The sequence below is a fragment of the Rasamsonia byssochlamydoides genome (assembly GCF_041956645.1).
Source record: "Rasamsonia byssochlamydoides strain NRRL 3658 unplaced genomic scaffold VTN77scaffold_53, whole genome shotgun sequence".
Taxonomy (NCBI): domain Eukaryota; kingdom Fungi; phylum Ascomycota; class Eurotiomycetes; order Eurotiales; family Trichocomaceae; genus Rasamsonia; species Rasamsonia byssochlamydoides.
The window spans coordinates 111369-138030 of NW_027192436.1; the positions used below are offsets into that span (position 1 = coordinate 111369).

Sequence of the window (26662 nt, forward strand, 5' to 3'; positions counted from 1 at the left end):
ACGAGACAGAGAATCCGGCGGTGGAGAAGGAGGAGGAGGAGGAGGAGGAGGAGAGGATGAAAGGTCGATGGCGGTCGCACGAGAGGAACCAGGAACACCTTCATCGCCACCGGATGGCAACGTGGGAAGAGGCCTTTGAAGGTCTGCTCTGCGGCTCGACCCAGGGTCCCCTCCAGCCAGGATGGACTGTCTCCGTGGTGCTGCAGAATCCTCGTTCCCGGTGGCGGTCAACCGTCTTTTCCGGTCCATGGCAACCAGACTGGCCCGCCTACTCTCCATCTCTCTCTGTGGGCTGTCATCGTTACCCGATATCCTGTCCGACAGGGCATCAGTCGACCTGCGACCCGAAGCAGTGGACCCGGAAGGTGCAGAAGGCGTGGATGGAGATGCGGACGCCGGGGCGGGAGACGATGCTGAACTCGGCAGGGACGACATCAACCGTTGAAGGTATAGTGGCGCTGACGCGGAGGATACGAGCGGCGGACGGGAAAATTGTAACGACGATGACGGTCTCCCTATCGTCTGAGACGAGGCCAATCTCCGTCGCTTCGACGACGGCACGTCATTGACAGAAGGGCGCGGAAATTCCACGGTTGAGGGAGGCGAAGGCCAAGGGTCGACGATACAACGTTTAAGAACGGGAATTTGTTTATCTGGAACTCAATGGTCTTCCAAAATCGGTTGGAAGAGAGCCAGGTACTGTATCGATGGCAGCTGACAGTGACCGAAATATTGGGCAGAGATCCCTCGAATGTGGCGGAAACCGGCGGACGGTTCGGGCGCGTTATCTCCGGCAGAGCCCAGCAACACCGAGAATCAGAGAGGAGCTAAGTATTTCCAGATATTTTCGTTATACTGGCTGTTTTACTGCAGTTTGTTGCAGCTTGCTTCAACCTTTCAGCCCTACTACGCCGACAGAACGTAGCGGTGGGGTTGGTGAGATGCGGCTGTGGTGATGGCGGGAACTTGTCCCCAAACGTTCCGTTCCAAGATTCTCTTCTTCTTTCTCCGTTCAAAAGGAGCCACCTTTTAACATTGAGAAACAAATGAAGACAACGAGATGCTAAACCGGATGAAAGGCAGGATGTTGGTTGAACAGGAAGGAAGCGGTAACGCGAGAGAGGGATTTGGCAGTCAGTGTCTCGTGATCGAGCACCCTGATGTCAGGTGCATCAACCGTACAGCACCAGCCAATCACAGCATGAACAGCACAGCAGCATAAACAGGACCATTGTCGCGTTCTTTTTGTTTATGTACTCTGTCCATCTATAATAATATCAAAAATCACTTGTGTTGGTAGATATCTATCTCTCTAGTATCTCTTTTCCTTTTTCTTTTTTCTTTCTTTTTCTTTTTTTTCTTGTGTTTTCTACCGGTTCCGTATCCTTCCTGAGCTTATTATTTACATATTCGACCAATCGCGACCAGCATGTCCGTCCATCAAGAGCTGTCTATCTCTGACCAGGAACACATTTTCACAAAACTCCAACGGCACCTATCCAGATATGGAGTAGGAGACGTGGTAAATACTTGGTCTTGCTGAACTCCCTGTGGCTCTGGATAGAGAAAATCACCAGAATTATGCCTCTGGTCAGCAAGTCATTAAAATCACTGCTCCTGTTACCTGATAATTATAGACATGAGTTGCAGAAGGAAGTATACCAGAGTAATACAGAGTCAGTTGCAGAATGTACTGTGTAGTACATGTGCGTGAAGAAGTGTCGTATTGGCCATGTGCATATATACTTATAAGCCTGATGGTGACAAGGGCTAAGCTCAAATTGCAGATGTGGTTGCATCAGGTAAGCTGGTTCTGTTATCTATATAGTGCCTTGGCCATCAAAAGTCAGACAGAAGGATCATAGGACTAGTATGTATCACAACTCACTACTACTCTCATAATCTCTTGAAACAGTTTGCTGTTCAGACAGACCTATTAGTGGTATATGTAGGTAGTAAGATGCCATTTTGCAGGTGGCATGCCCCTCACCATCGTGTTCTGCAAGCATTGCACATAACCCCTTGCATCATCTCCCGACTTTAACAACCAATTGAATTAACAGTGTCACCCACAAAGATACTCTGTACTCCGTACCGACTATGGAGGGGTATCTATTACTGCCAGCTGCCAAGAACCTCCAACACGGCAGCATACGAGTAACACAACGCATGTTACCATCCACCCCTGAACATGAAGCCTATTTTTTGTTTTGCTTCCAAATGTGTCAACCGGGGAGAATTTCGTACGATTTTTGTGGCGTCCTAGCGTTCTCCATCAACTTCCACTAGAGTCGTTTCAGCAGCCACTAGCGCTTCATGATTGGCTGATCCACGTCTATAGAGTCTATGTACCTCTGTACGGAGTAAGTACCTGCTATCCAGATCGAATTCCGAGGCCGATAATTGGCTACACCCTTTTCTTTCCTCTGATTGAGATATCTCCTGTTGAACTTGGTTCGCAAGCTGCCAATGGAAATGGATTCCTGAGTCTTCAGACGGAGATGGAACGTTACACCATGCCGGATAAAGATTTGTTTATGGAGCAATCGGCGACATAGTTGGTTCCACACGCGGGTCCTCTTCCCAGGAGGGATTCTTCTAGACCGCTGACTAGGGATTCCACTCACTTAATATTATTACTTTACTATATGTTAATCGCTCAAGACTTTGCTGCCAGGCAGGCAGGCAGCCTTCCTCTGCTTCGTTTGGAATCAATTCCTCAGTTGTTCTTTCCTTTTTTTTTTACCCTCTTCCGCCGCCACGCTCCTTCTAACACCCATTCCACTCTTTCCGTTTGCCAAATTGAATATCGTCCATTCCGTGGCTTTTCTGGAGAACCACCGCCGTACGGGGTAGCTGTATACACCGCGGGCACGTACCTATCACGTCCCACCCCGTACATTCCATTCTTTTCCTTTACGGTAGCATCCCACTCGTTCACTGCGGAGTACGAACAGTTGCCGTTCATTCTTCAGTCCCTCGTTTAGCTGCTGCCTGTACGAGTATCTTATCCTCGCGTTGCGCCCTCTCGTGGATTGAAGGATATCGATTGCGAATTCTGTGGCTGAACTCTACATACAATACGGATTTCGAACTCGATATACATACATACAGTACAGTCTACCATATACTATACAATCTACTTGACAATCAGATTGGAGCAACGCAAATCAACGCATTTCTGGAGGAAACAGACAACAATTCTCAATCGCGCCGCTTGTCACGTACATACAACAAACATACACGCCTGCCCAGCTAGATAGAAGGCAAAGACGCGAGTGACCTACCTACCTATACTTCGGCTTGCACGTTTTCTGCTTCTTGATTCGCGTTCTCTACGCGACTCAACGAGTGAATGAACGAATACCCCGCCCTATAGCATCAGTGCCATGGCGGGGGTGAGAGATCCCCTGTTCTGGCGACGGTTCTCCATCGCGATCCATCAGGATGAAGAGCAGAATCGGTCTCCAGATAGAGAGAAGATCGCTGCGTATGCTTGCCCCCCTTCCCCCCTCAACTTCCCGCAATGAAGTAATATCCGCTGACTTGACATTCAAAAGAGAATCATGGCTCGCACGGCAGAAAAAGAAGAGACGACGCTCCAAAATAATCGGCTGCCTGATCGCATTCGCTTTTCTCATCGTCGCTGGCGGCGTGGCGTTCGTGATCTGGTGGCTCAACAAGAATGATTGGTTTCGCCGAGGAACGAATACAATCTCTCCGCCATGATGCATCTCTGTTCAAGGAAATTCTCTCAAGAGGAAGTTACATGCAGATATGGACCTGACTTCTTTCTATCTACTTCAAAACAAATAATGCGCCCATTGTTCCCACACTCGCCCACTCTTTCGAATCGCAACGAACGAGGAACGAACGAAAGAAACACGACCTCATCTGACTAGCCGACTCGGTTGTTCATTCATTTTCGATTATACAGTGCAGTGAGAAGGCGTTCGTCGTTTTGTTTGTCTTGGTTTCTTTCTACTTCAACTACTACTTCTTCTCCCTCTTCTATTTTTATTTATTTATTTATTTATTTCTTCGGGAATGGTGAGTGCACTGCAACATTTCCATTCCATTCGTTTTCGTCCTTCTTTTGTCGACGCGACAGGAAAGGGATTGTTGTTGTTGTTGTTGTTGTTGTTGTTGTTGTTGTTGTTGACGGGAAAGGAGTTGATCCTGGAGAACGGCGGAGTTCAGTTCCCGCTCCCCTCTCCCCCTTTCTCCCGCTCTCACTCCCTGGAAACAGTGGACTTCTTTCTTTCTTTGTCTTCTGGCGTTGGTTGCGGAGAACTTTTGCATCTGAACATAATTTTTTTTTGGATAAAGGTACGGTATACTTAGATAGATACCCGGTACATTTTACCGTACATAGTTGCATTAATGTTGATTAATTTCTATTTTTATTCTTCCTTGCTTGTGTCTATCCTTCTGCTGCTGGTTACAATCGGGGAATCAGATCAGTAAATTTATGACATTCATGAAATGAATACCTAAGAGTATACTGTACAGCAGGGTTATATCAGCAGACATCACGCGGATATAGTATTAATGAACAACCAAACCCAGAACCTAACGCCACGCCAATAGCGACTTTTGAAGGAAAATTCACCAGGAATCAATAGATCGATAGATCCGCCACACCAGCAGGTCCAACCGACAGCTTCTAATATGCCGGCTAATATCTCCTCCTCGTTGGCTCCGGGCTCGGACTCCGGCTCACACTGCGCTCGTCTCGGCCACGCATCTTGAGCCATTTCTTCGTCGACAGTTCCAGTTCCCGCTGCAGCTCCGGACTGGGCTCCTTGCGGTGGATGAAGTTGCAGAACCCGCCGCGCACGCATCCCTCGCCACTATTCAGCCGACAGCAGGCTTCGCGGAAGTCCGTCACGGGCGATAACTCGCAATACACCGGCCGAGCGGCGTACCAGCGAGAGTTCAGCGCATCACAGGCTTTTTGAGCGTCTTCTTCGTATTTGAAGCGCGCGTAGACATTACCGATCAGATCTGTCAGTAAAACAGAGGTTAGCGAAATGCTCTCAGCAGAGATTGAAAAATGAAATGAGGCAAACTTACGATCATTGTTGTTATCACACACCACAACCTCCTCGACCTCGCCGTACTTGCACATCTCGCACCAGATATCCTCGTAGAAGGCGTCAAAGTGGTTCTGGATCTGGCTCGCGTTCATCTTGTTCTTGGGGTCGTACGCCGGGTTCTGGTAGAGATTGGGCATCAGGATCGTCTGCGAGTACGACGGCTTGACGTGTTTGCGCGAGCACCGGTCCCCGTGGCGACAGGCTCCGATCTTGTAGTAGAAGGAGCAGTTGACCTTGTCTTGCTCGGTGCCGAAGATGGAGGCGAGGTAGTTCGCCATGATGAAAGCAGTTTGTGCGTGTATGTAAGAAAGGTATTAAATTCGGATTTGTATCTTGTAGAACTGGACTGCAACAGTGGCAACCGATGGACTGGTGTTGTTTGTGACAAGGATCAGATGCGGAGATCAGCTTTCACGGTTGAAGTGAGGTGTAGATCAGATTGCGGGTGGCGACGGATGACTAAGCGCCCGTTGGAACCAGTCTAGCTTTTTCCAGAAACGCCAAGCCAAGGCTGTCCATCTCCCATCACATCTTCATGCAACTCAAAGAGTCAGTAGTTTCTAGATTCGAGGAATACGGGTATGAGAAAATCCAACAAGGTTATCAGATGAATTTCAGACATTGTATCTCCTGTTCTAAGTTCTTGGCGCTGTAAAATTTGAAGCTTAGGTGCTGACTGACAGCTCCACGCTATTGCGTGTTCTTGACGAATCCAACGGCGACGATGCTCCTGAAATATCGAATCTGGCAAAGACAAGCGATTCGGTTTGATAATGGCTGAAAAACGTGTGGAATTATTTCTAGTCATGACAGCACGTGGGGGAACTACCAGATGCTTGTTTCAGTCGGTGGCGTTGCGACCTCGTATGATGTCGTTATTATCCATGGATACGGGTGCGCTTATTCCGCGGAACCATTGCGGGGGATATATCATGATTTGACCATCATGCCACGTGCAGATCCCAGCAAAATGGATTGCGTGCATGTGAAAAAATGAATTCCTGATGAGCTGTCAATTTGATTGTATATAGGGATTATATATATTTAGAGGATTTGCCCTATCCAGTTCGTGAATCTAATCATCAAAGCCGAGAATCTCGAACCACCAGTGACGCTGTTTATATACAATTACCACTTACAGAATTCCAATGAGCGTCAACATCGAGCACAGAGGTCTGATTGACTTCTATACCAAGACCGGTTCCCGAAATGGAGCCAAGATCGCCATCATCTTGGAGGAACTAGGGTTCGTCATAGCTGACCTTTTCCCGATATCCATGTCTAAATTATTACTGTGAACCAGACTACAATACCGCCTGCACAAGATTGATCCATCGGACAAGGCCTTCGACAAAGAGGCCTTTCTCGCCATCAGCCCCAACGGCCACATCCCGGCCCTGACAGACGTCCACCCAAACGGCAACAAGGTCTACCTGACCGAGTCCGGGTCCATCGTGCAGTACCTGATTGCGCAATACGACAACAACCACCGCATCTCCTACGCCAAGAGCTCCCCCGAAGAGATCGAGGTCAACAACTGGTTCTTCTTCGGCACGTCCCGCGTGGGCCCCAACCACGACGAGGCCGTTCACTTCTCGCAGGAAGCGCCCCAGAAGATTCCGTACAGTATCGAGCGCTTCTCCAGTAAGACGATGGGGCTGTTTTTCATTCTGGAGCAGCATCTGGAAAAGACCAGGAGAGACTACCTTGCGGGCAGTAAATGGTGTGTAACCAGGATATATCTTGATTATCAAATCCCCCCTCTCTTGATAAGACAACTAGCTAATATGACCCGACAGCACCATCGCTGATATCGCGCACGTCCCATTCATTGTCGCTGCTGATGCAGCTGGGATCGATATCGAAAAGTTCCCCCATCTGACTGCCTGGTATAACCGGATGCTGCGACGGCCAGCGGTGAAGAAGGGATTGGCCGTAGTGGAACGGGAGCCGGCCACTAACTAGCGCTGAGGAGGCTGAAATATGATTACCTAGTTGATTCTGAGTGGTTGACTATTTTTAATGTCAGTTTTGTTTCTGACTTTGGAGGTTGATTCATCTTTTTACTTACTTGTAGGCTATATGATACAGGTCCATAATGCATGATGATATCTGACTTGGTCGGCAGCCTCGATGTCAAGAGCAGAATTATCATAATACCCTGCAACCCATCACAGAGTTTATCGAGTATAATTTGACTGTAGCATCTTATTTTAATGAGCCATCCATGGATCTCGCCTTATTGTGGACCTCACATAATCCGGATGGACCTGCTGAAAGTGGATAAGCGCGCATCCATTATCAGGTTGGTGTTCACCGCCTACGCAGACAGCGTTATCTATCCTTAAGTAGAATTTAGCAATATTCATATGATAAACGACGAGTCCATAAAGGATAATTTGTTAATAGTTTCATTTTACAATAGCAATGAAGCCTAATACATGTGCCTGTGGCTGAGGAGAGCAGTGAGTGGCAAGTCATCGGTCTGTCCCGACTTGCCGATACGAAACGCGCTTATCAGCGGAGGCCGTTATCTGTCTCCGCAATCACGCTTCCCCGCAAGAATGCCCCCTTCAATGATCTCCCTCGCTCTCAATAGCATTCCTCTCCATCCATCTGCCCTCTGAACTGACCTATATTCACTCCTCGGAAAGTCAACATGTTCCCGCCGTTTGATTATTTCCAGTACACTCGAATTCGGTACGAATATATAATATGTCCTTGCATTCATGTGCTGTATTACTACTGTTATTGACTTTAGGCTAACATGTGACCTACTAGAGACATCAAGAGACGGGAGCGCGACGCCCGCTTTGCGGCACTCAACCCCGAATACCATGCTCCCTTCACGGCAGCAAACAAGGCGATCATCAACAAGCCTATCGAGGAGCTAGTGCAAGATGTCCAGAACGGAGTCCTCTCTCCCATAGAGGTCCTCCGCACCTATGGCAAGGTGGCCGTCAAGGCGCACGAGAAGACCAACTGCGTGACAGAGCTCCTCCTTCCCGAGGCGGAGGAGTGGGCGACATCGGAGGTCAACTTGAAAGGCCCCCTCGCAGGTATCCCGGTCTCTCTGAAGGACTCCCTCCAAGTCAAGGGGTTTGATATTACCCTGGGGTATTCCAAACTCGCCGGAAAGCCCTACCAAGAAGATGGTCCTGTGGTGAAGTTGTTGAAAGACGCTGGTCTGTATTACGAAGATCCCTCAAGAAGCTATAGTCTCTTGTCCATTGACTCAGACTGATTTCTGACGATTGTTTCAGGCGCGGTTCCTTACGTCAAGACGGCATTACCCGTCACACTGCTGTCCTTCGAGTCCGCCAATGGTCTCTGGGGAACATGCCGGAATCCTCATGTCCCTGAATTCTCTCCAGGTGGATCGACCGGTGGAGAAGGAGCACTGCTGGCGCTGGGAGGCCGCATCGGTATCGGTTCCGACGTCGCTGGCTCCGTTCGTATCCCTGCTGCCTGGAGCGGGATCTACTCCCTCCGCTGTAGCACTGGACGCTGGCCCAAGACGGGAGTCAACACCAGTATGGCTGGGCAGGAGGGAGTCCCAAGTGTGTTCAGCCCAATGGCCCGCACTCTGAACGACCTCACCTACTTTACCCGTTCCATCATTGGCCTACAGCCGTGGAAATATGACTACACGGTGCATCCCATCCCGTGGAGAGCTGAACAGGAGAAGGAGGCAAGCCAGAAGCAGTTGAGAGTTGGTCTGATGAAGTCGGATGGTATGCTATGCATGTCGAACCGTTAGCAATAATATCAATGTCTAACGAAAGCAAATCGCAGGAGTCGTTCCACCAACACCAGCAATCGCTCGCGCTATCGACACGACCGTGGCCGCCCTCACCGCAGCTGGTCATACCGTCGTCGAAGTCGTCCCTCCCGCCACAGCGGATCCTTTCACGGGTCTCTCACTCGCTTCTCAACTCCTGAACTCTGACGGATGCTACACATTTAATTCTCACTTCCGCTCCTTCGAGCCCAGCGACCCAGGCGCCGCCCAGCTCACGACGATTGCCAACTTGCCCCGTCCGCTCCGCTATCTGTACTATCTCTATGTGCGATACATCAGACGCGACGAGAAATGGGCCACCCTCATCCGCCACTTCGGCCCCAAATCGTCCGCCGAGTTGTGGAAGCTGGTCGCCAAGCGAGAAAGCTTCCGCGCAACCTGGCACGCCTGGTGGGACGCTGAGCCGCAGCAGTTCGATTTCATTCTCTGTCCCGCCAACGCGACGCCTGCTCTTCCTCACGGGGCCATGCGCGACGCCGTCTCTGCCTGTGGTTATACCTTCCTCTGGAATCTGCTCGACTATACGGCCGGTATTTTGCCTGTCGGGCACGTCGACCCTGCCAAGGACTCGCTTGCTGTGAAGCGAAAGGGAGGGTATAAGCTTGCTCTGAAGGAGCTGGGATGCAACAACGCCATCGCCAGAGGCGCCTGGATGCATTATGACGCTGAGAAGATGGCTGGGTTGCCCACCGCTGTGCAAGTGGTCGGCAGGCGATGGGAAGAGGAGAAGGTCCTGGGGTTCATGGCTGCGGTGGAGAGCGCGTTGGAGAAGGCTGGCGAGAAGTACACCTTGTTGGAGATTGATTGATTGATTATTTCTTCCGAAATTGTAATGAATAACAACATGCAGGTATGATAATAAATGACCCCATACCCCGGACTAATGGATCCATGGATCGGTTATCGGATGACGGTATTATCTACTGAACCCAAGCGCGGTAATTATCATTTCACTTTTACCATAGTTTGTGATAATGGCGTACAACGCAGTCCTTCAATTTTTACAGTATTTGGGTCTGGCGAGATTATCGAAGGTAGTTTACTTAGGTAGAGATGATATACTGACAAATCTGGAAAGGTATGCAAGCAATTATTTAGTGTTCCACGAGCATATGGACAAGCCACTCACATACGTATATGTATGTATACAGAAGATCGACATGATCAACGAGATCGGTTAATGCGGGGCAACGGATCTTCGAACTTCACTTGCCTGATTGCGTAATACTCTCAAGGTCTTCCTCATGCTTGATGGGTATCTTTGCCTTGCTCTTGTTTAATATTATTCTTTTGTCATTCATCCAACAATGATGGTTTTAAATCCATGGGATCGTCACCTCTCTGGATAAGGCGTGACTCGCCCCCACGTGTTTCCCATCACGGCCCGGGATGCATGCCAACAGAGCACAGCACATCCGACCGCCACCTCTGACTGGCAAACCAGCTGCTTTCTCTTTGCGCGCGCCAACACAGTCTGTCTCTCGTCATCCTCGCTCTTTGGGCCCTCCCCCGCCGTGTGACCGTGTCGATGTTATTATATCTCTGTCGCAGGAGTCATGGCGTGCTTAGTCTCCCCACATCCCTCTTTCCCCGCGGCACCTCCCTCTAGTGTCTGCCTTCAACGTCAAGCTTGTGCTTGACTGTCCCTATTCAATGACTGGTTTCTGCCTTCTCGAGTGCTAAATATAAGGAGGCAGGTGTACCTCAGCACAAGTTCGATCGATCCAACTTTGCACAGCCACTCGTTTCGCGCAGCTCGATATCGCCAAGACCACCTGTATGGTTCTGAATACTTATACCGCGGGGTTCGATTCATCGACTCACGTCAGACGGCGTGGACACTATGGAGTGCCCCCATAACCTGGGTAGAAACTACTGGGGCAGACTCGTCAATGCCGACAAGAGTCCTTCTCCTTTATTCGAACAGCTCTGTCTGGGGATCGCACAGTTGGTGGTAAGTCGAATGACAGTTGCTACACCTGCTTGTGAGGGGCATAGGATTCTGATAAGATCCTTCAATATAGGCCGGATTTGAGCCGTCCTCTGGCACAACGGACCTGACCCCAGACAAACTTGCTACCTTCTACCGTGAGGTAGGCGGCAACTACGACACCCTGTTCCTCGATACCAAGGGTCCCGCCTTATCTTTCATCTACCAGTCGCTGGGCTGCTTCCACACGCTCCGGCCGACCACCAACCCCTTCGAACCGCCCTCGATCCCGGCATTGCTGCCCGTGGGTTTCGTGCGATGGCAAACCATCCAGCTCCTGTTATCTCCTGACGAGCATTGTCGGTACCTGCAGAGTGCGGTCAGTCGATGGGATGTGCCCAACCCCAATGGCGGCACGTTTCCCAAAGTGATTCCTCGAGAAGCCTTCCCTGCGGCGCCCGACTTGGAAATGGTAGAATGGCATGAGAAGGTCAGCCGGTGCCTCGAGAGGGACTATCAAACCTGGCACAACCGCCGCCATTCTCCTAGAGACTTTGTCCACTACTACTCAGCAGCCAGCGGCGGGCGGGATGCATGGTCTCCAGAAGCCGATGATTTCCTTCAGGATGGTTTATATCACCGGTATGGGGTCCGTTCGCGACCGAGAGCCGAGTCACACGACGATCTCCGTGCCCATCGACGACGCAGGAGTGCAGATGGCAGAGTACCATGGTCATCCAGATTTGACCAGAGCTTCGACAATTGTACGGGGAGAAGACGATCTGGTGACTCGCGGGCATCATCGCCTCGACCAGAACCTATGTTTCCCCCACCGCCATCGCGATCTAAATCCATGCGGATGGGGAGTCGTGAGCGTCAGGCGACATCGTCGTCGCGTCGCCATTCCCGGAGATTCAGCTTTGGACCTTCATCTCACTCTTCGGACGACGAGGAAGAGGAAATTCCCGTGTCATCGAGGCGGCCTAGTTCTACTGACGACCGGCGGCAGGGACGCCATCAACGTCTGTCTCCGGCGCGAGACCGCATGCCTCGGCGCCATTCCCATGATGCGCCATCCGCCTACCGCTCGAGCAACGGTCGAGATCGAGATGCCTATTTTTCCAACAGCACCAGAAGAGAGCACGACTCATCCAGAACTCACCGTTACCGATCTTCCAAGGCCAAATCCGATGACTTGTCCTCCTCCTCCTCCTCCTCCTCCTTGCCCAAGTCCTCGAGACACTCGGGGGCAAAATTCCAAGAGTACATATTTGACGATGCGCGCCACTCCAGCTGGGGTCATGGCCATTCATACATGTATCCTCCGGAGCATAAAATTCATATTCCTCGATTCCAAATCAACTCAGAAGGATCGTCGCCGATAGATGTTCGGCGAGACAGTTACAGCTGGAGCGGCAGCCCTTGGCGTGGGTCCAACGGCTCCAGTGGCTCCGAGCGCCCCCGGTCTTCCAGCAATGTCGGCGTTGGCAGTGCCTGGTGTCCGAGACGGGACAGTCCATCTTTCGCTGGGGGAAAAGAGTTTCTCTATATGAATGGACGGTGAATTGTGTGTTGCATTGTGTTGGTTTCGCTTTTCTCCCATATTCGATTTCGTGATCACTCCGTCCTTCGCAGTCTTGACTCAATCAACTTACGCATGCCTATCCTGTCCCGCTGGCAGAATCAGCGTCTCTGAGACTCAAAGTCTTATTTATATATGGTATACGAAAGGCTTCTGACATTTCTGACCTATTTTTTTTAAGTCTGTTCCGTTCCACTAATAATGTCGTCTTGAGAGCATTTCACCACTCTATTTTCTTTTCTTTCCGTTCCCACTCATGTCTAGTCTATGATTGTAGACTGGCTATTTTTTTATGATAATTGGCCATTTACTTTCCTCCGCTGCTGCTTTCCGAGGACTTTGGTCTGGTCTTGCTCTGACGTGGTCGGTTTGAATTGGCTGGTTCCAGTGGTGGTCTGCAAATAGAGAATTTCCAAGAATAGCGTTGGAGAACACGAACAGAGACGTTATTATATATAGACTAACTACTGTATCTTTGGCCAAGAACAGAACAAGCAATAAATAGTGTTTGAAGTCAAGCCTTCTATTCATCTGCCAATTAATAATGACTCACATGACTCTGAGCTGAGGGCGATCTCTTATCTATCTAATCAGGCAGAAAAGCAAAAATGCATGATCGGCCGATAAGCTTGGGCGCCAGTCACGGGTCTGCCAGCTGCCAAGCCTTGATTGGTGGATCCTCCCCGCATTCCAGCCATCGCTCGACATCCACTGACGATACGACACTACATACGGAGTACACCCGACTTGATCGAATTGAATCTCATTGCTTTTGCCCTTCTCTTCCCTGACACACTATCAGGGGCCGGATACACTAAATTCCTATCGGGAAATGTCACTGTGCATCCGACGGTGAATTCAGATCCCAGCTCTGTCTGCGTTCCACCCAATCACATTGCAACTGTGTCGTCAGGTCTGCTTCCGGACTGGCAGCAAATCCCATTCATCTCCTGTTGATCTGCTTTTGTCGTCTATACAGTACATGGTCGTGTTTGACAACATGTTTGGACCTGCTTTTTTTTGTTTTTGAGAGATATCGGGTTCTGTGATGAGAAGGACAACGAGACAGACCCCGCACGTTCTCTCTCGTACTGGGAGAGAATCACTGGAAACTACTGCTGCTGCCGCTGCTGCTGATTAGCGATCAGCCTATGCAATGTCGCTCAACCGCGTCTCCTACTTGGAATCATGGGAGCAGCACCAACTACCCTTTATCCGCCAGCGGAGTGCTGCATCCGCGGCGTCGTATGACGGCGAGTCTGGGGATGTACACGTACATGATGCCTCAGAAGCGGCTATTCTCTCGTCCTCGTTTCCCTCAAGCTCCCGTCATCGCGCCGTGAGCCACAAGCTGAGCTTTAACCCCTACGCGGGCCGTGGCTGGGCTCATAGTTCGGCTTCTGCTGCTGCGGAAGCGGACGAGGAACGGAGGTCGCTTCTCCGATCGGAAAATGGTGAGGCCAATGGATCGGATCGCTTGACTGCGAGAGGCGGCGAAGATGCCTTTCCGACGGAGCTTGTGTTCGAGGATCCGAACTGGAATCTTGCGGAGACGAGGGCGGCGTATGAAGTCAGCAGGGGGAAGAGAATTGGTAGGCTGCTTTATTATATGCATATATACTGTTTTTTTTTCTCTCCTTGTCATAGTTGATTCTGTATTTAATGTTATTTTTTTGGACTTCCGTACTAATTGCATGTTCTAGCCCAGGTTGTCGCTGCAGTTATCTATTGTCTCCTTGCTGCTGGTCCCGTATTCGGGTTTGCAGCCATCAAGCCGGTCTTCATCCGGGAAGGAGTGTATCGGGACCAATGTTCAAAGGAGGAATTGGGCCACGGGGATGGTCTTTGTTATGAACAAGAAACACGGTAATACGAGTCGCTGCCACATCAGCCGCTTTTACTGACTAATTGTGCAGTCTAAATCTCATGTTCACGATAGCGGCAGTCGCTACGAATATCTGTGCGCTCCCTGTTGGGACAGTTCTCGACACGTATGGTCCCAGAGTGAGCGGTATCATCGGAAGCATGTTTATTGCCATTGGAGCTCTATTGCTTGCATTTGCCGCCCATCTTCCTTTCGACGGGTATATCCCAGGATATTTATTCCTCGCGCTTGGTGGCCCCTTCGTGTTCATCTCGTCATTCCACCTGTCCAACAGCTTCCCGACGCGATCAGGGCTGATTCTCTCGGTTCTGACTGGTGCATTCGACGCTTCCAGCGCCATTTTCCTTGTTTTCCATCTTATCAATGAGAAGACCAATGGATCATTTTCAATCCAAAAGTTTTTTAGCATCTACCTGATTGTGCCGTTTTTCATCTTGCTCGTTGAGATTTTTCTCATGCCGGGTGCTTCATACAAGACCGCGGGTGAACTGATGATTCAAGTGGAGAAGAATATTGCAGATGAGGCCAACGACACCGTGGACGAGAGCATTCCAGACCGTGAAGAAGGCGAGCGGCAGCGCCAGGATCGTCGGGCGCAACGTCAGAACATCGTCAACAACATCCGGGACCTTCTCGACGGCAGTGGAAAGCGCAAGATCGACGATCTGATCTTTGACTCCAACGTCCCCGAATTCGCGAGCCGGAGTCGTGGTAAATCCGTGGCAAGGCAGAAAACGTCTCCGATCCAGCCGAACCAGAAGCATGAGTCTGGTGGTGTCTGGGGCGTGATGCACGGTGTCTCTGCATTCGACCAGATCCGGTCTCTTTGGTTCACTCTCATCGCGCTGTTCACGGTTCTGCAGATGCTGCGCATCAATTATTTCGTCGCGACGATCCGATCGCAGTATGACTACTTGCTTTCATCGCCAGAGCTGGCTCGACGATTGAACGAGGTTTTTGATCTCGCGCTGCCGGTGGGGGGAGTCATCTCGATTCCTTTCATCGGCACTGTTCTCGACAATGTCCCGACCGCGATGGTGCTCTTCGTTCTGGTCACGGTATCCACTATCATCGGCGTTTTAGGCTGCATTCCAGGGAGCATGAGTGCCGGCTACACAAACATTGCATTGTTCGTCCTCTACCGGCCATTCTACTACACCGCCGTGTCCGACTATGCGGCCAAGGTGTTCGGTTTCCAGACCTTTGGCAAGGTGTATGGTCTGATTATCTGTCTCGCGGGCATCAGCAATTTCGCGCAGACGGGACTCGACGCGCTGACCTTTGAGGTCTTTGATCGTAATCCGATCCCGGTGAATGCAATCCTGACTGTTGCAGTTATCGTCGTCGGGACGGCGCTGGTCAGTTTCGTCTCTTGGGAGGCGAGGAGTCTGGCGCGTGTGCAGGCTGTGGTAGAGCCGTTGGCCGGTGGCCAATATACGGAACAAAACGATGGAGTTTACGGCGCTGTATGATTGATATCCAACTTCATTTGTGCAGGCATTGGGCGGTCTCGTCGTTTGGTTACGTTCTTCCTTTTTTTTTTTACCTGAAAATAAATCATGTCCGTCTCTATACTCCTTTGCGAGCTGGTGAAAGAGGCATTATTATAACAGCGTCGATGTATATATCATATCGTATTTTTCCTTTTCGCTCCGTTCGAATGAACCAAACCAAACCAAACCAAACCAGCATTAACCATTACCTAGATTGTTTCCCTTTTTCATTGCACACACTAAAGTCCGTTAAGAAGGTTGTCCTTAGGGTCATAGTATCCCCATCTGAGTCTGTCTCATCCTGCTGGTACCAGCCTCAAAAATACATCGCCCCCCTCAGCTCCACCGCAAACAACCGCAAAAACATCGGCACACTCGGATCCCCGTAATGCTCCACAACATCCTCCTCTTCCACCGCACAATCAATCTCTGTCCACGCCCCCTTCTTCATCGCCAACCTCTCGCACGCCCTCCTCTTCTCCCGCGACCTCCACGCCGGCAGCAGTCCCCTCCGCTTCTCCACCTTGTCCAAAAACCGCCGGAAATCAGGCAGCGCCGGATCCTGGTTGTAGATTCCTCGCGTGTTGCCTGAGAGTACTCGTCCTCGATGCGTAGACGTAGCTGGACAGCAGAGTATATGACTTGAAGGGAGCATGCCAGAGAGAGGGAAGGATCGACAAGTCCGACAACTTTGGCAAAGGAGCAATTTCCCGCGATGACGATGAATGTCCGCCATTCTTCCCCGGATTAATTCCAAGTCTGGTCCTGGAAAGTACAGGAAGCAGCAACGGAGTCGTATCCATATCATAGCGATTATCATATGCAATAGCCTTCCGAATGCAGACAACGTAACTAATCAAATGGAAGATTGATTAATACAACAAACCAAATAGAGCCCACAGGACTCTTCAGAAGAAAGGGCGATCGAGCGATCGATATCCTACTTACAATTCCTCACATTATTCTTGGCCTTGGCCTTGGCTGCTGGAATAAATGCTCTACTCACATCATCCTTTGACTATCCTTCATGTCGGTCTGGTCAATATTGAATTGCCATTGCAGCCGGCAGCGGCCTTGTAGCTAGTCCTGACTCGCGATAGATTCCAAGTTCCTAGGTACCCATTAAAAAAAAAAGAAAGAGATGGAACCTGATCAGCCATATTGGTCAGCCTGTTTTCTTATCTTCCTGAAAATTTCTTGATCTTTTTTCTAATCACTATTGTTGTTCCTTCATGTCATACTAGGAGTACTAGTCTAATTAAAATTCATTCATCTTATTGTCTCTGTCGGCAAATCTTTCCTGATTTTCTTCACTATACCTATTATATGTATTGTCACACGGAATCAAGATGCCAGTGGCATAGATTGTATCAGACTGTATATCTACATCAACTAGTACTATTGTATGGACTTAGTAGACCTAAAAAAAATAAAATAAAATAAAATAAAAACGAGATGGGTATGCTGGACAGTTGGCATGTATTAACTAATTCATGGTAGAATTTAAACCCGACGATAGTCTCCACCGGACTTAAGCCGGATTTCTCGCTTTAGTCCGATTGTCAGCGAAGCAGTTATACTTAGATAGGCAACTAAGCTCCACCTAAGGTCCCTACTCTAATCGAACTAGGTAGGTCTAGGTATGGTTATTGTGGACCAATCGACTTAATGCCAGTACGTCATATGCAGGGAAGAAACTTAGGTATTTAATGGTGGCATGCTGACAATCTCTCTATCAACAGTTTCAAACCAAGTCCAATCTACACCACCTGGGTACATATACACAGTACATACCTATATAAGACAGTTTATAACCACCAACATGTCCCTCTCCCTCTCCAACAAAGTCATCCTCATCACGGGCGCATCCAAAGGCATCGGCAAAGCCACCGCCCAGCGCGTCGCGCGCGCCGGCGCCAGCGTCGTCATCAACTACCGCGCCGACGCCGCTGCGGCCGAGGCCCTGGTGCAGGAGATCGGACCCGATCGCGCGCTGGCCGTGCAGGCGGATGTCTCCAAGCTCGAGGACATCAATCGCCTCGTCGATGCGGCAGTGCAACGGTTCGGCCGGATCGATGTTGTCATCCCCAATGCGGCGGTCATGCCGATGAGGGATCTGGCTAGCACCACGGAGGAGGACTTTGATCGGACGTTTGCGTTGAATGTGAAGGGGCCGTATTTTTTGGTTCAGGTAGGCTGTCCTACACTACACTACACTAGTAGATATCTAGGTTGTCTCCGGGTGTGATTCCTGCTCAGTTGATATTCCTACCCAGTTTACTTTATTATATAATATGATACTTACTGACTGACCAGGCTGCATCCCGCCACATCCCCCCCGGCGGCCGGGTGATCCTGGTGTCATCATCCGTCACAGCCCTCTCATCCGTCCAGCCAACCTACCTCCTCTACGCCTCGACCAAGGGCGCCATCGAGCAGATGGCGCGCGTCCTGGCCAAGGATCTGGGCCGGCAGGGGATTCTCGTCAATGCCGTCGCGCCGGGCCCCACGGGCACGGAGCTGTTCTTCCAGGGCAAATCGCCCGAACTGGTCAGTCGGATTGCTGGGTTCAGTCCGTTCAATCGGATCGGTGAGCCAGAGGATATTGCTGGGACGATTGCTTTTCTCTGTGGGGATGATAGTGCGTGGTTGTCGGGGCAGGTGGTGAGGATTAATGGGGCGATGGCCTAGCTGATATATACGGTGGTTTTGGCGATGAATGAATTGGGATGCATGTTCATGAGCAGTATATATCCTTATATTTTGCAAACTATGCTTTTTTTTTAAAAAAAAAAAGAAAAAAGAAAAAAGAAAATGTACATAAACTCATGTGCAACGTTATAGAATATCAACAACCTCCCTGATGACTGGAAGAAGTTCGGGCTCAGTTCTGTAACCCATTCTATAGTGCAAACCCGGAAATAATCTCTTTTTGTCTGGAACCTGGATAAAGTTATGTCATGGGAATAATGTCTTTGGAACACGCTTGTTTGTTTCTCTTCTTTGCTTTTCTTTTTCCCTCTTTGGATATAAGATTAAAAACACTCCCACAGGCAACTGAAATGATGGTGGTCCCTCATTCGACGTTTCTATGTACTCTTGTTGTGTCATTTCTCTGTTTATCTTTAGGGTTACGGTCCTTGTTGCAGATTTCGCCTATCAATCAAATGGGATGATTGTCTTCTTCTTCTTCTTCCTTATTTTAGTTTGTTTTATGCTGTTTTTTTTTTTAAAAAAAAATAAATAAAAAATCATCGTTGTTTCTTCATGTCAATCAAGATTCAATCATCGTATCGTCTTAGGCGACATATATATATTACGAAAGCTGATTTATACTACAGCAAATGCTTTTTTTTTTCTTTTTTTGATAAAAAAAATGTTAATTTACGTGGTTCATGGGTGAGATCATCACTACCTAGGACGGGAGTCCTAGGCGCTGTCAATTTTCAGTCCTAAATAAAATCGACATGTCTGATTCGTGGGTCTGTCTATACCTTGGTACAGTACTGTAGTACTATTGATATCCAGTTTGATACCATGTTTTTATGCTACTGAGTGGCATCTATATTCCATATGACAGTATAATATAGCCAAGAAGGTAGAGAATCAGACAAGAACGTGTTTTCGAACTCGGATATGTATATACATATATATGGTTAACTGTCAGATATCTCTCACATTTGCTTAATAAATAGCATCAGATGCATATGGCCCCTCCAGATATCTACTTCAAGTTAGTTTCGAAATTGCCCGTCAACTTCACGTTGACATCGTAGGTCGCCACTTTCGTCGTGCTGTTATATGATCCGCCCCTGCCCGCGCCGTCCGCGCCCAGAAGCGTGATCTGGCTGATGACCACATTCCCCGGATCGTAGCCAAACTTGCCCGTCATCTCGAACCGCCCCTCGTGGTACGAGAACTGGATCTCGCTCGTAGCCGGCTGGTTGATGCTGTCGCCATCGTCCAGGTACAGCTGTCCCGACGCGTCGCCCTGGCTGTCCGGCGCGATGACGACCGCAAAGTTCTCCTGCCGCAGTGCGGTGGTCGTGTTGGCTGACTGCACGCGCATCGGCACGATGCTCCCGCCCTTGAAGTATAGCGGGATGGTGTCGAAGCCGACGTCTGTCAGGGTGACGTTGCTGCCCTGGCCTGTCACGGGGGCACCCGTGAAGAAGTCATAGAACTGGTCCTTGGGGAAGTACACCGTCACCGTGGTGGAGTTCTCGTCCGTCACCGGCGCCACCATAATGCTGTCGCCCCAGAAGTACTGGTACTGCAGGGTCGCGGTGTTGATGTCCGACGGGTACTCGAAGAACATCGGGTTGATCATCGGCGCGCCTGTCTGCGTCTGCGTCCACAGCGCCGTGTACGCGTAGTCGAGCAGGCGGTAGCGGATGTCGATTGCGGCTCGCGCGGCGGCCGCCACTTGAGGACTGCGGTATAGCTCGTGAGGAGGCGACTGGTTGTCCGAGTGGTCGCGGAAGAAAGGTGAAAATGCACCGAGGAAGACCCAGCGCGAGCACAAGTCATCAGTAGTGGTGCCATCATACCCGCAAATGTCGCTGCCAACCATCGGGATCTGGAAGAGCGCTGCGAATTCCTGCAGCTCGGCGATCGTCCACCGGTAGAGGTCCCAGTCCGCGAAATTGTCGCCCAGCCAGTGGCCGACCTGTCGACCGGCGCCAGCAAAGGTCGACCGGGTGATGCTGCATTACAATCTCGTTAGCTTGCTCAACAGGTAGGGCTGACGAACTTACACAAGTGGCCGGACCGTTGGCCGCCGGTTCAGCATCGCGCCCCGGCTGGTCGCACTCATCATCGTGCCGTACAGATTGTGCGTGTCGTACTCGGCATAACCGCCCGCATGGATCAGGTCCGTGTTGATGGTCTTGTTGCTCAGGGAACCCGCGGCATTGTTGATGGTGTACGGCGGAGTCAGGAGGTTCCTGTTCGGCAGGCCCAGCATCGAGCCAGACTCCCTCTTGGTCAGGTCCTCGGCCGGCAAGGGCGAGCGGACCAGCGGCGGTAGTTCAGACCTCTTGTGCGGTCCCGAGCTGGTCGTGATGTTGTCGGTCACCTGCTGAATGCCGCTGTTGCAGTCGCCCGTCATGATGGTGCGGTTGATCGCTTCGTAGATGTAGCTTCCGTCCGATTCCTTGCGGACGTACTGGTAGGAGAAGGTGCCGTTCGGGGGCATCTGGATGGTAAGCTGCCAGACCGGGTAGCCGTTCGCGTTCATCATTGGCGCCATCTGCACATTGCCAGCTCCTAACGTGGTCGAGTCGCCCAAGATGAGGATGTTCTCACCAAAATACGTCTGCGCATAGCAATCGAACGACACCGTAGCTACACACGTGGGTTGGAAATCTGGGCCGAAACCGGGAATCGGCCTCGGTGGGCTCAAGCGGACCGGGGGAGGAGTAGGCGGGTCGCCGCTGGCTGCTGCAAACGTAGCTGGATCTGAGCAGGGATAGTCGCAGAAGTTGGACGCCTCGTTCATGTCGATCCACAGGGCATCGATATCGACGCCATTTGTCGGGTCAAAGAAGGTCGAGAACTCGCCATTCCAGAACTGCTGTGTGTTAGGTGCAAACCAGTCTGGGAAAGCCGTCGGACCGGGCCAGACGACGCCCTGGTAGATGGAGCCATTCGCAAACTTCAGGAAGGCGTCATTAGCGACGCCGTTGTTGAAGGCGGAATAGTTCTGGTATGCCACGGCCGGGTCCACCATCATGATGTAGTGCTGATTGTGGCTGTGGAGGTAGGAGACTACCTCCTGGACCAGCTTCAGTGGATAGCGATAGGGGTCCAAAGTAAACACCTTCCTGAGGTCCATATAGTCTGGATACATCAGTAAGAGTCGACAGATCGATGGTTCAGTTACTACGACTGGGGAAACATACCGATATCAGTCCACTGCGTCTCGAGCGGAATGTTTGCTGCACTATAGTTGGCGATGACCTCGGCAACCTCAAAGATGTCCTGGTATCCATATCGGCAGTTGTGGAAGCCGAATCCCCAGTAGGGCATCATGACGGCATTTCCGACCGTCTGGGCATACTGCATGGCAACGTCCTTGGGATCCGGTCCGCTGAGGAAGTAGAAGTCTAGCACGCCTCCCAGGGTGTTGTACTGCAGGAACTGCCCGTCAGAGTCGACGTCAATGTTGATGTCCATGCCGTTGCTGTTCAGCAGGAACACGCCATGGGTGCCTTTGCTGCCGCGGTAGTCAAAGTACACCGGGTGGTTACCGTACAGGTTGGTGCCCTGCGGCGTGCCGTACGCATCGCGCGACCATAGCGTCCGGGTGTAATTCGTGGTAGGCAGGCGGAAAGGGTCGGTGTGCTCGCCCAGACCGTAGATGTTGGGCGAGTCCGGCAGACTGGTGCGCAGGCCCAGATACTGAGACTCGAAGACGATCGGATGGCCAGTGGTGTCGAAGAGGACTTCGCCGGTGGACTTGCGCTTGATGGAGAAGGAGAAGGGATTGCTGGTCATGGAGAACTCCAGGTCGGACTTGGCCGGGGGGATGTTGGCGCTGCTGGGGCGGGGGAGCACCGAGGTGGGCACCTGGTACACCTGCTCGGCGGCATCGTAGATCTTCACATGGAGTCGTTGTTCTAGGAGATGTCAGTGCAACATTCCAACTGCACGGTCGGTGGCATCAAAGATGAGGAGAAGAAACTTGTTTTGCCCTAGCCCTGTGCCCTAAGCCCTAGTCTAGGTCGGTCTAGACAGGTCTATGTTGCCGCCAAGAAACATTGCAAGGAACCAGCAACATGCTCCATCTAGGTATGCATCACGACTCACCTGTTTGATACTCAACTACCAACTTCAGATTGTCCAGATCCGCGCCATACACATTGCAAGCCGGGCCAGCGAGATTGAGATCCGCGCTGACGACTGCGCCGTCATTGGTCTGTATATTGCTCGCTTTGTAGCCAGGACATAAGGCAGTGCTGTTGCGGCGGAATATGGCAGCTGCCTCAGCCTCCAGCAAGAGGAGGCCGGTGGCAGCCAGGTATTTGACGAGCGAAGTTGGCCGCATCGTGAACTGACGGGCAGGCTCAGCGGACTATCAACGGGCCCACTGAACTGCTGAAGAGGACCGATCCTCGACAGACGGGACTGACCATTTTATAGCTTGCGTCCCGTGCCTCGAGCACCGCTGTTTGTGTTGTAAGCCCTGCTGACGAGCATGAGCATCTGCCGATGGCTCCGGCCATGGCTGGCTCCTTGGGATGACATGCCCTGTGCGGCGCATGCCGGAGGAGCTTTCCCCACAGATGGACATGCGCATGGACATGCGCAAGGGGCAGTGGAGGCCTGATGGAAGCCGGCCCGAGTCTCGAAAGGCCAGAATGAAGCCATAAAACTGTAGAAACGGAGAAATCACGGAGTGCGTAGTCCGTATCTGTACTACGGTAACAGTCAGGTGGAGTTGCACTCCTGACAAGCTGCCAGCGCACGGACCACCAATCGGGAGCGGGGTGCGGGGTTGCCAGCATCCAGGTCACCTTGCAGTACTACGGTAGTCAACAATTCCTATCAAATTGCATTCTCTCAACACGGCCTGCTTATTATAATCCACTCTTGCAGTAATCTGATAAAAGTATGATCATGCTACCTGCTATTAAGGCGATTCAAGCACTACAGCAGTACTACTCTACCAGCCTTTTGATATCACCCAGAACGTGGAGATCCATCAGTTCCTGGCACGTTGCCGATTTGCCACCAGGGCCCACCTTAGTTCTAGCCAACACGCCAGCTGCCATTTATCCATTTACCCGATAGACGCCTCAGATAGGTGCAGAGTACCTAGGTACCTAGGTGCCCTGTGGGGTGCTCATCTTGTTCGTGTTTCAGGATAGCAAAAGCAGAATGATAATAAACTTGGCCCAAGGTTAAAGTTTCCTGAGAAATGGAACGAAAACAGGGAGTGATGAAGCTTATATAGACTATTTATAGCTTGGCCGCTGAGGGTTATATAATAGTACGGAGTACAAGATACCTGGGAGAATAACCTTGGAGGAACCAATAAGAGATTAACTAAAGAACCTTAACGAAGCAAATAGATAACTACCTAGGCAGCTAGGTAGGAAACAGCCTAAGCAACCAAGTAAGAATTTCAGCGAGAAATTAAATAATTTAAATTGCTTGTCTACTTATCTAAGTGGTTAGTTACTCCGCGCGGACTAATTATACCGATTACCTACTCCATATACGTCCATTTCGGTGAATTCTCCACCCAAATCCGGCTATTCTTTACCCGATCAGGAAGCTCAGATTCCAACCTTTACCTCAGCGCTCGTATTCATCCATCGGCGAATGACAATTACCCCTGAATGTGCAGCCAGCCAGCTGGAACCCTCTACGGTGAAGAAGGGGACTAATCAGCTGCCTTCAACTCCGGGGTAATTATGGATTAATTGTGGACTGTTGTAGACTACCTGCCAGAGACCTTTTTGGAACTTGGAAGTCAAAAGAGACCAATCATGGGAGTTGATGCTAGAGAACTTATTTCTAAAGAAAAGGATATGGTTCTTCCTCAACGCAAAAAGAAAATTCATAAAGCCCTCATCTAGTTTCGAAACATTTAGCAAAAGAATATGATAACTTCTCATTCTCAAAAACCAAGGATATTGTTGAGGCAGGATATCGCCAATTCTGGACAAGCAATACCACGTTTGAATTAATTGCCCTTTCACGTGCCTAGTTTCGCTCGCGATAGGTACTGACATGCCCTAGTAAACCCTAATTCCTTGGTGAGAGAGTCGGCGAGCGAAACTATCGTGTTGTTGATAAAGTGTAATCTCTCGGACGTGTTCCACCGTGGATGAGAATGATTCCTAAATGACGAAGAATCCACACGGAATCAGACTCGAAAGGGTCGAGATGGATGAAGAATTATGTAACCAGCACGAGATCCTCGATCGCGGTGAGGATGCGTTCAAGCAGATAAACCTGAGAGAACCCCACGGTCCCTGCGCATCACAGCCATCATGAGACTCCTATGACAAGCAGTGCCCGTGGACCAGACTCGTCTTCATCTTCCACCTTGAAAAGCTCCCACCCACATCACGACTATTTTCTTGAGGATCTCAAGCCCTTTTTTACCAGCGGGGTGCCGCCTCCAATTCGTACATCGGACTGATCGACCTCAACGGTAAGTGAGACCATCTTCCCGTCTTTGTTTCTTATGTCTGTTTGACCCAGGCAGCCGTGAGCTGCTCGATGAATTCCTTCAGTATCGGTATCGCGACGAGGGTTCAGACGGAAGGACAACCGCTGCTTCGAATCGATCTATCGGACAGTAACAGAAGTCATTCCGCTTCGAGCATCGATAGATTCGGATACGTCATTGACGGAAGGGGTTACAATGAGGGAGACAAGCTCAATACTTGTTAAGGTAGGTACTGTACATATAGTATATAAGCCTCTGAAGAATCGGTGAGCTCCTTATGAAGACATCTCAGATAATCCTTTTCTTTTTTCTAGCTTCCCCTAATGGGATGCATGTGATAGGATAGAACAGAGCAGCAAAGGCAATTTCTGTCCATTTTTGATGGGGCACAGAGCCAACTCTGCCTTTTTCATGCCTAATGCCCACAGCTGTATACATTACCTCCGCAAAAGAGGTAGCCGGCACCGACCATTTTCCCGCAAAGTTGAACTTCTTATTTAATTAACCAAATTGATATGATACGCCTGTATATATATTTAATTTTAATTATAAAAAGGTATAAATAATTACCAGCTAAAGAAAGTGTCTTATAAAAAATTTTCTTTGATTTAGATTAGTGATGGAGTACTTTATAAGGAAGCTAAGGTATTCAGAAATTTCTACAATTATGTATGTAAAACGAGAAAAGATGACAGCTTTCTACGAGGTTGAAATCTGGCTGAGAAGCCTTGCAAGTACCCGCGACAAGGAAGGTGATGGAACTCCATCAGGTATGTGGGCATTCTAGCTCATAAAAAAAAAGCTCATCTTTCTATTCTTCCTTCCTCTTTCTTCTTCTTTGTATTAGCGACCTCGTTAGGCTAGTATGATTTTTTTTAGTGTTTGATATCCTCAACCATTATTATTTAAATTTCAATAATATTTACAATAAATTTTCACCTTCCTTAGTTATGAGCTAGGACTATACGTATAAATTTAATACCTCCTTATTTTACAGTATGGCAATATAAGATCTAAAGTTGCCATTTTATTTAATTAATTCTTTTTTTAATCTTATTTAATAATAGCCATGGAGGAAGATAATAACTGATGAGTTGAAAAAAGCGAAATGAAATTCGTAACACTGACTCTACTAGCAGATATAATGGCTGAATATTAAATACAAAATACAGTAGTCATACCCTATTCATATCCAATATCAAGTAGAGTCGTGGTAGAGACTGATATATATGTATGTATGTATATATTCCCGAAGGCTCTATCGTGTGACTGAATATGGGCTGAATGCATGGTCTCCTGGCTGAGGGCATTGTGCTTTTACCACTAGGCAACAATTCCTGTAGAGGTATCTTGACAAGCTGCCTCTGTTGATTCAGCATGAGATCTGTGGCTTTGGACGTCGTTCCAACAGGTCAAGCTACTTCATTTGTACTCTAGTCTACTCTGACAACCGCTTAGATCTACGAAACCTCTCCTACGAGCCTACCCTTGCCGACCTTACCATTAGTGAACCGCGGATGCGATCATGCTGCCGTGCCGTTTGTTTATCGGAAGGTCTACAGCTGTAGTCTTGTCAATATATGTCACATTTTATCATCCATCTAGTTAGGTTGGTGCAAACCGACTCCTGCCGCACTTAATCGTCCTATAAATAGGTTAAGGCAGCAATTCCCCCCGCCCCCCCTCC

At 49.8% G+C, this 26662-nt stretch overlaps 9 protein-coding genes across 9 annotated transcripts; 7 read left to right on the forward strand and 2 right to left on the reverse strand.

Moving 5' to 3' along the window:
* Nucleotides 1-56: 56 nt before the first annotated feature.
* Nucleotides 57-569, forward strand: VTN77DRAFT_6847 (uncharacterized protein; the record flags this gene model as incomplete). Its single annotated transcript, XM_069423170.1, has 1 exon — nucleotides 57-569. The coding sequence occupies one exon, from the start codon at nucleotides 57-59 to the stop codon at nucleotides 567-569; it is 513 nt and encodes a 170-aa protein (XP_069275865.1).
* A 2820-nt stretch (nucleotides 570-3389) lies between these two features.
* Nucleotides 3390-3729, forward strand: VTN77DRAFT_6848 (uncharacterized protein; the record flags this gene model as incomplete). The annotated part of the gene is made up of 2 exons (XM_069423171.1): nucleotides 3390-3490; nucleotides 3561-3729. 2 exons carry the CDS (start codon nucleotides 3390-3392, stop codon nucleotides 3727-3729), a joined length of 270 nt encoding a protein of 89 aa, XP_069275866.1.
* Nucleotides 3730-4678: 949 nt separating this feature from the next.
* On the reverse strand, nucleotides 4679-5377 carry VTN77DRAFT_6849 (uncharacterized protein; the record flags this gene model as incomplete). Its single annotated transcript, XM_069423172.1, has 2 exons — nucleotides 4679-5007; nucleotides 5077-5377. The coding sequence occupies 2 exons, from the start codon at nucleotides 5375-5377 to the stop codon at nucleotides 4679-4681; spliced, it is 630 nt and encodes a 209-aa protein (XP_069275867.1).
* Nucleotides 5378-6247: 870 nt separating this feature from the next.
* Nucleotides 6248-7064, forward strand: VTN77DRAFT_6850 (uncharacterized protein; the record flags this gene model as incomplete). The annotated part of the gene is made up of 3 exons (XM_069423174.1): nucleotides 6248-6345; nucleotides 6403-6822; nucleotides 6899-7064. 3 exons carry the CDS (start codon nucleotides 6248-6250, stop codon nucleotides 7062-7064), a joined length of 684 nt encoding a protein of 227 aa, XP_069275868.1.
* Nucleotides 7065-7758: 694 nt separating this feature from the next.
* Nucleotides 7759-9709, forward strand: VTN77DRAFT_6851 (uncharacterized protein; the record flags this gene model as incomplete). Its single annotated transcript, XM_069423175.1, has 4 exons — nucleotides 7759-7799; nucleotides 7881-8284; nucleotides 8363-8833; nucleotides 8895-9709. 4 exons carry the CDS (start codon nucleotides 7759-7761, stop codon nucleotides 9707-9709), a joined length of 1731 nt encoding a protein of 576 aa, XP_069275869.1.
* Nucleotides 9710-10744: 1035 nt separating this feature from the next.
* Nucleotides 10745-12395, forward strand: VTN77DRAFT_6852 (uncharacterized protein; the record flags this gene model as incomplete). Its single annotated transcript, XM_069423176.1, has 2 exons — nucleotides 10745-10855; nucleotides 10926-12395. 2 exons carry the CDS (start codon nucleotides 10745-10747, stop codon nucleotides 12393-12395), a joined length of 1581 nt encoding a protein of 526 aa, XP_069275870.1.
* A 1174-nt stretch (nucleotides 12396-13569) lies between these two features.
* VTN77DRAFT_6853 (uncharacterized protein) lies at nucleotides 13570-15770 on the forward strand (the record flags this gene model as incomplete). The annotated part of the gene is made up of 3 exons (XM_069423177.1): nucleotides 13570-14005; nucleotides 14117-14279; nucleotides 14330-15770. 3 exons carry the CDS (start codon nucleotides 13570-13572, stop codon nucleotides 15768-15770), a joined length of 2040 nt encoding a protein of 679 aa, XP_069275871.1.
* Nucleotides 15771-17613: 1843 nt separating this feature from the next.
* On the forward strand, nucleotides 17614-18482 carry VTN77DRAFT_6854 (uncharacterized protein; the record flags this gene model as incomplete). Its single annotated transcript, XM_069423178.1, has 2 exons — nucleotides 17614-17982; nucleotides 18108-18482. The coding sequence occupies 2 exons, from the start codon at nucleotides 17614-17616 to the stop codon at nucleotides 18480-18482; spliced, it is 744 nt and encodes a 247-aa protein (XP_069275872.1).
* Nucleotides 18483-19515: 1033 nt separating this feature from the next.
* Nucleotides 19516-22839, reverse strand: VTN77DRAFT_6855 (uncharacterized protein; the record flags this gene model as incomplete). The annotated part of the gene is made up of 4 exons (XM_069423179.1): nucleotides 19516-20497; nucleotides 20549-21632; nucleotides 21695-22411; nucleotides 22602-22839. 4 exons carry the CDS (start codon nucleotides 22837-22839, stop codon nucleotides 19516-19518), a joined length of 3021 nt encoding a protein of 1006 aa, XP_069275873.1.
* Between the last annotated feature and the right edge of the window lie 3823 nt (nucleotides 22840-26662).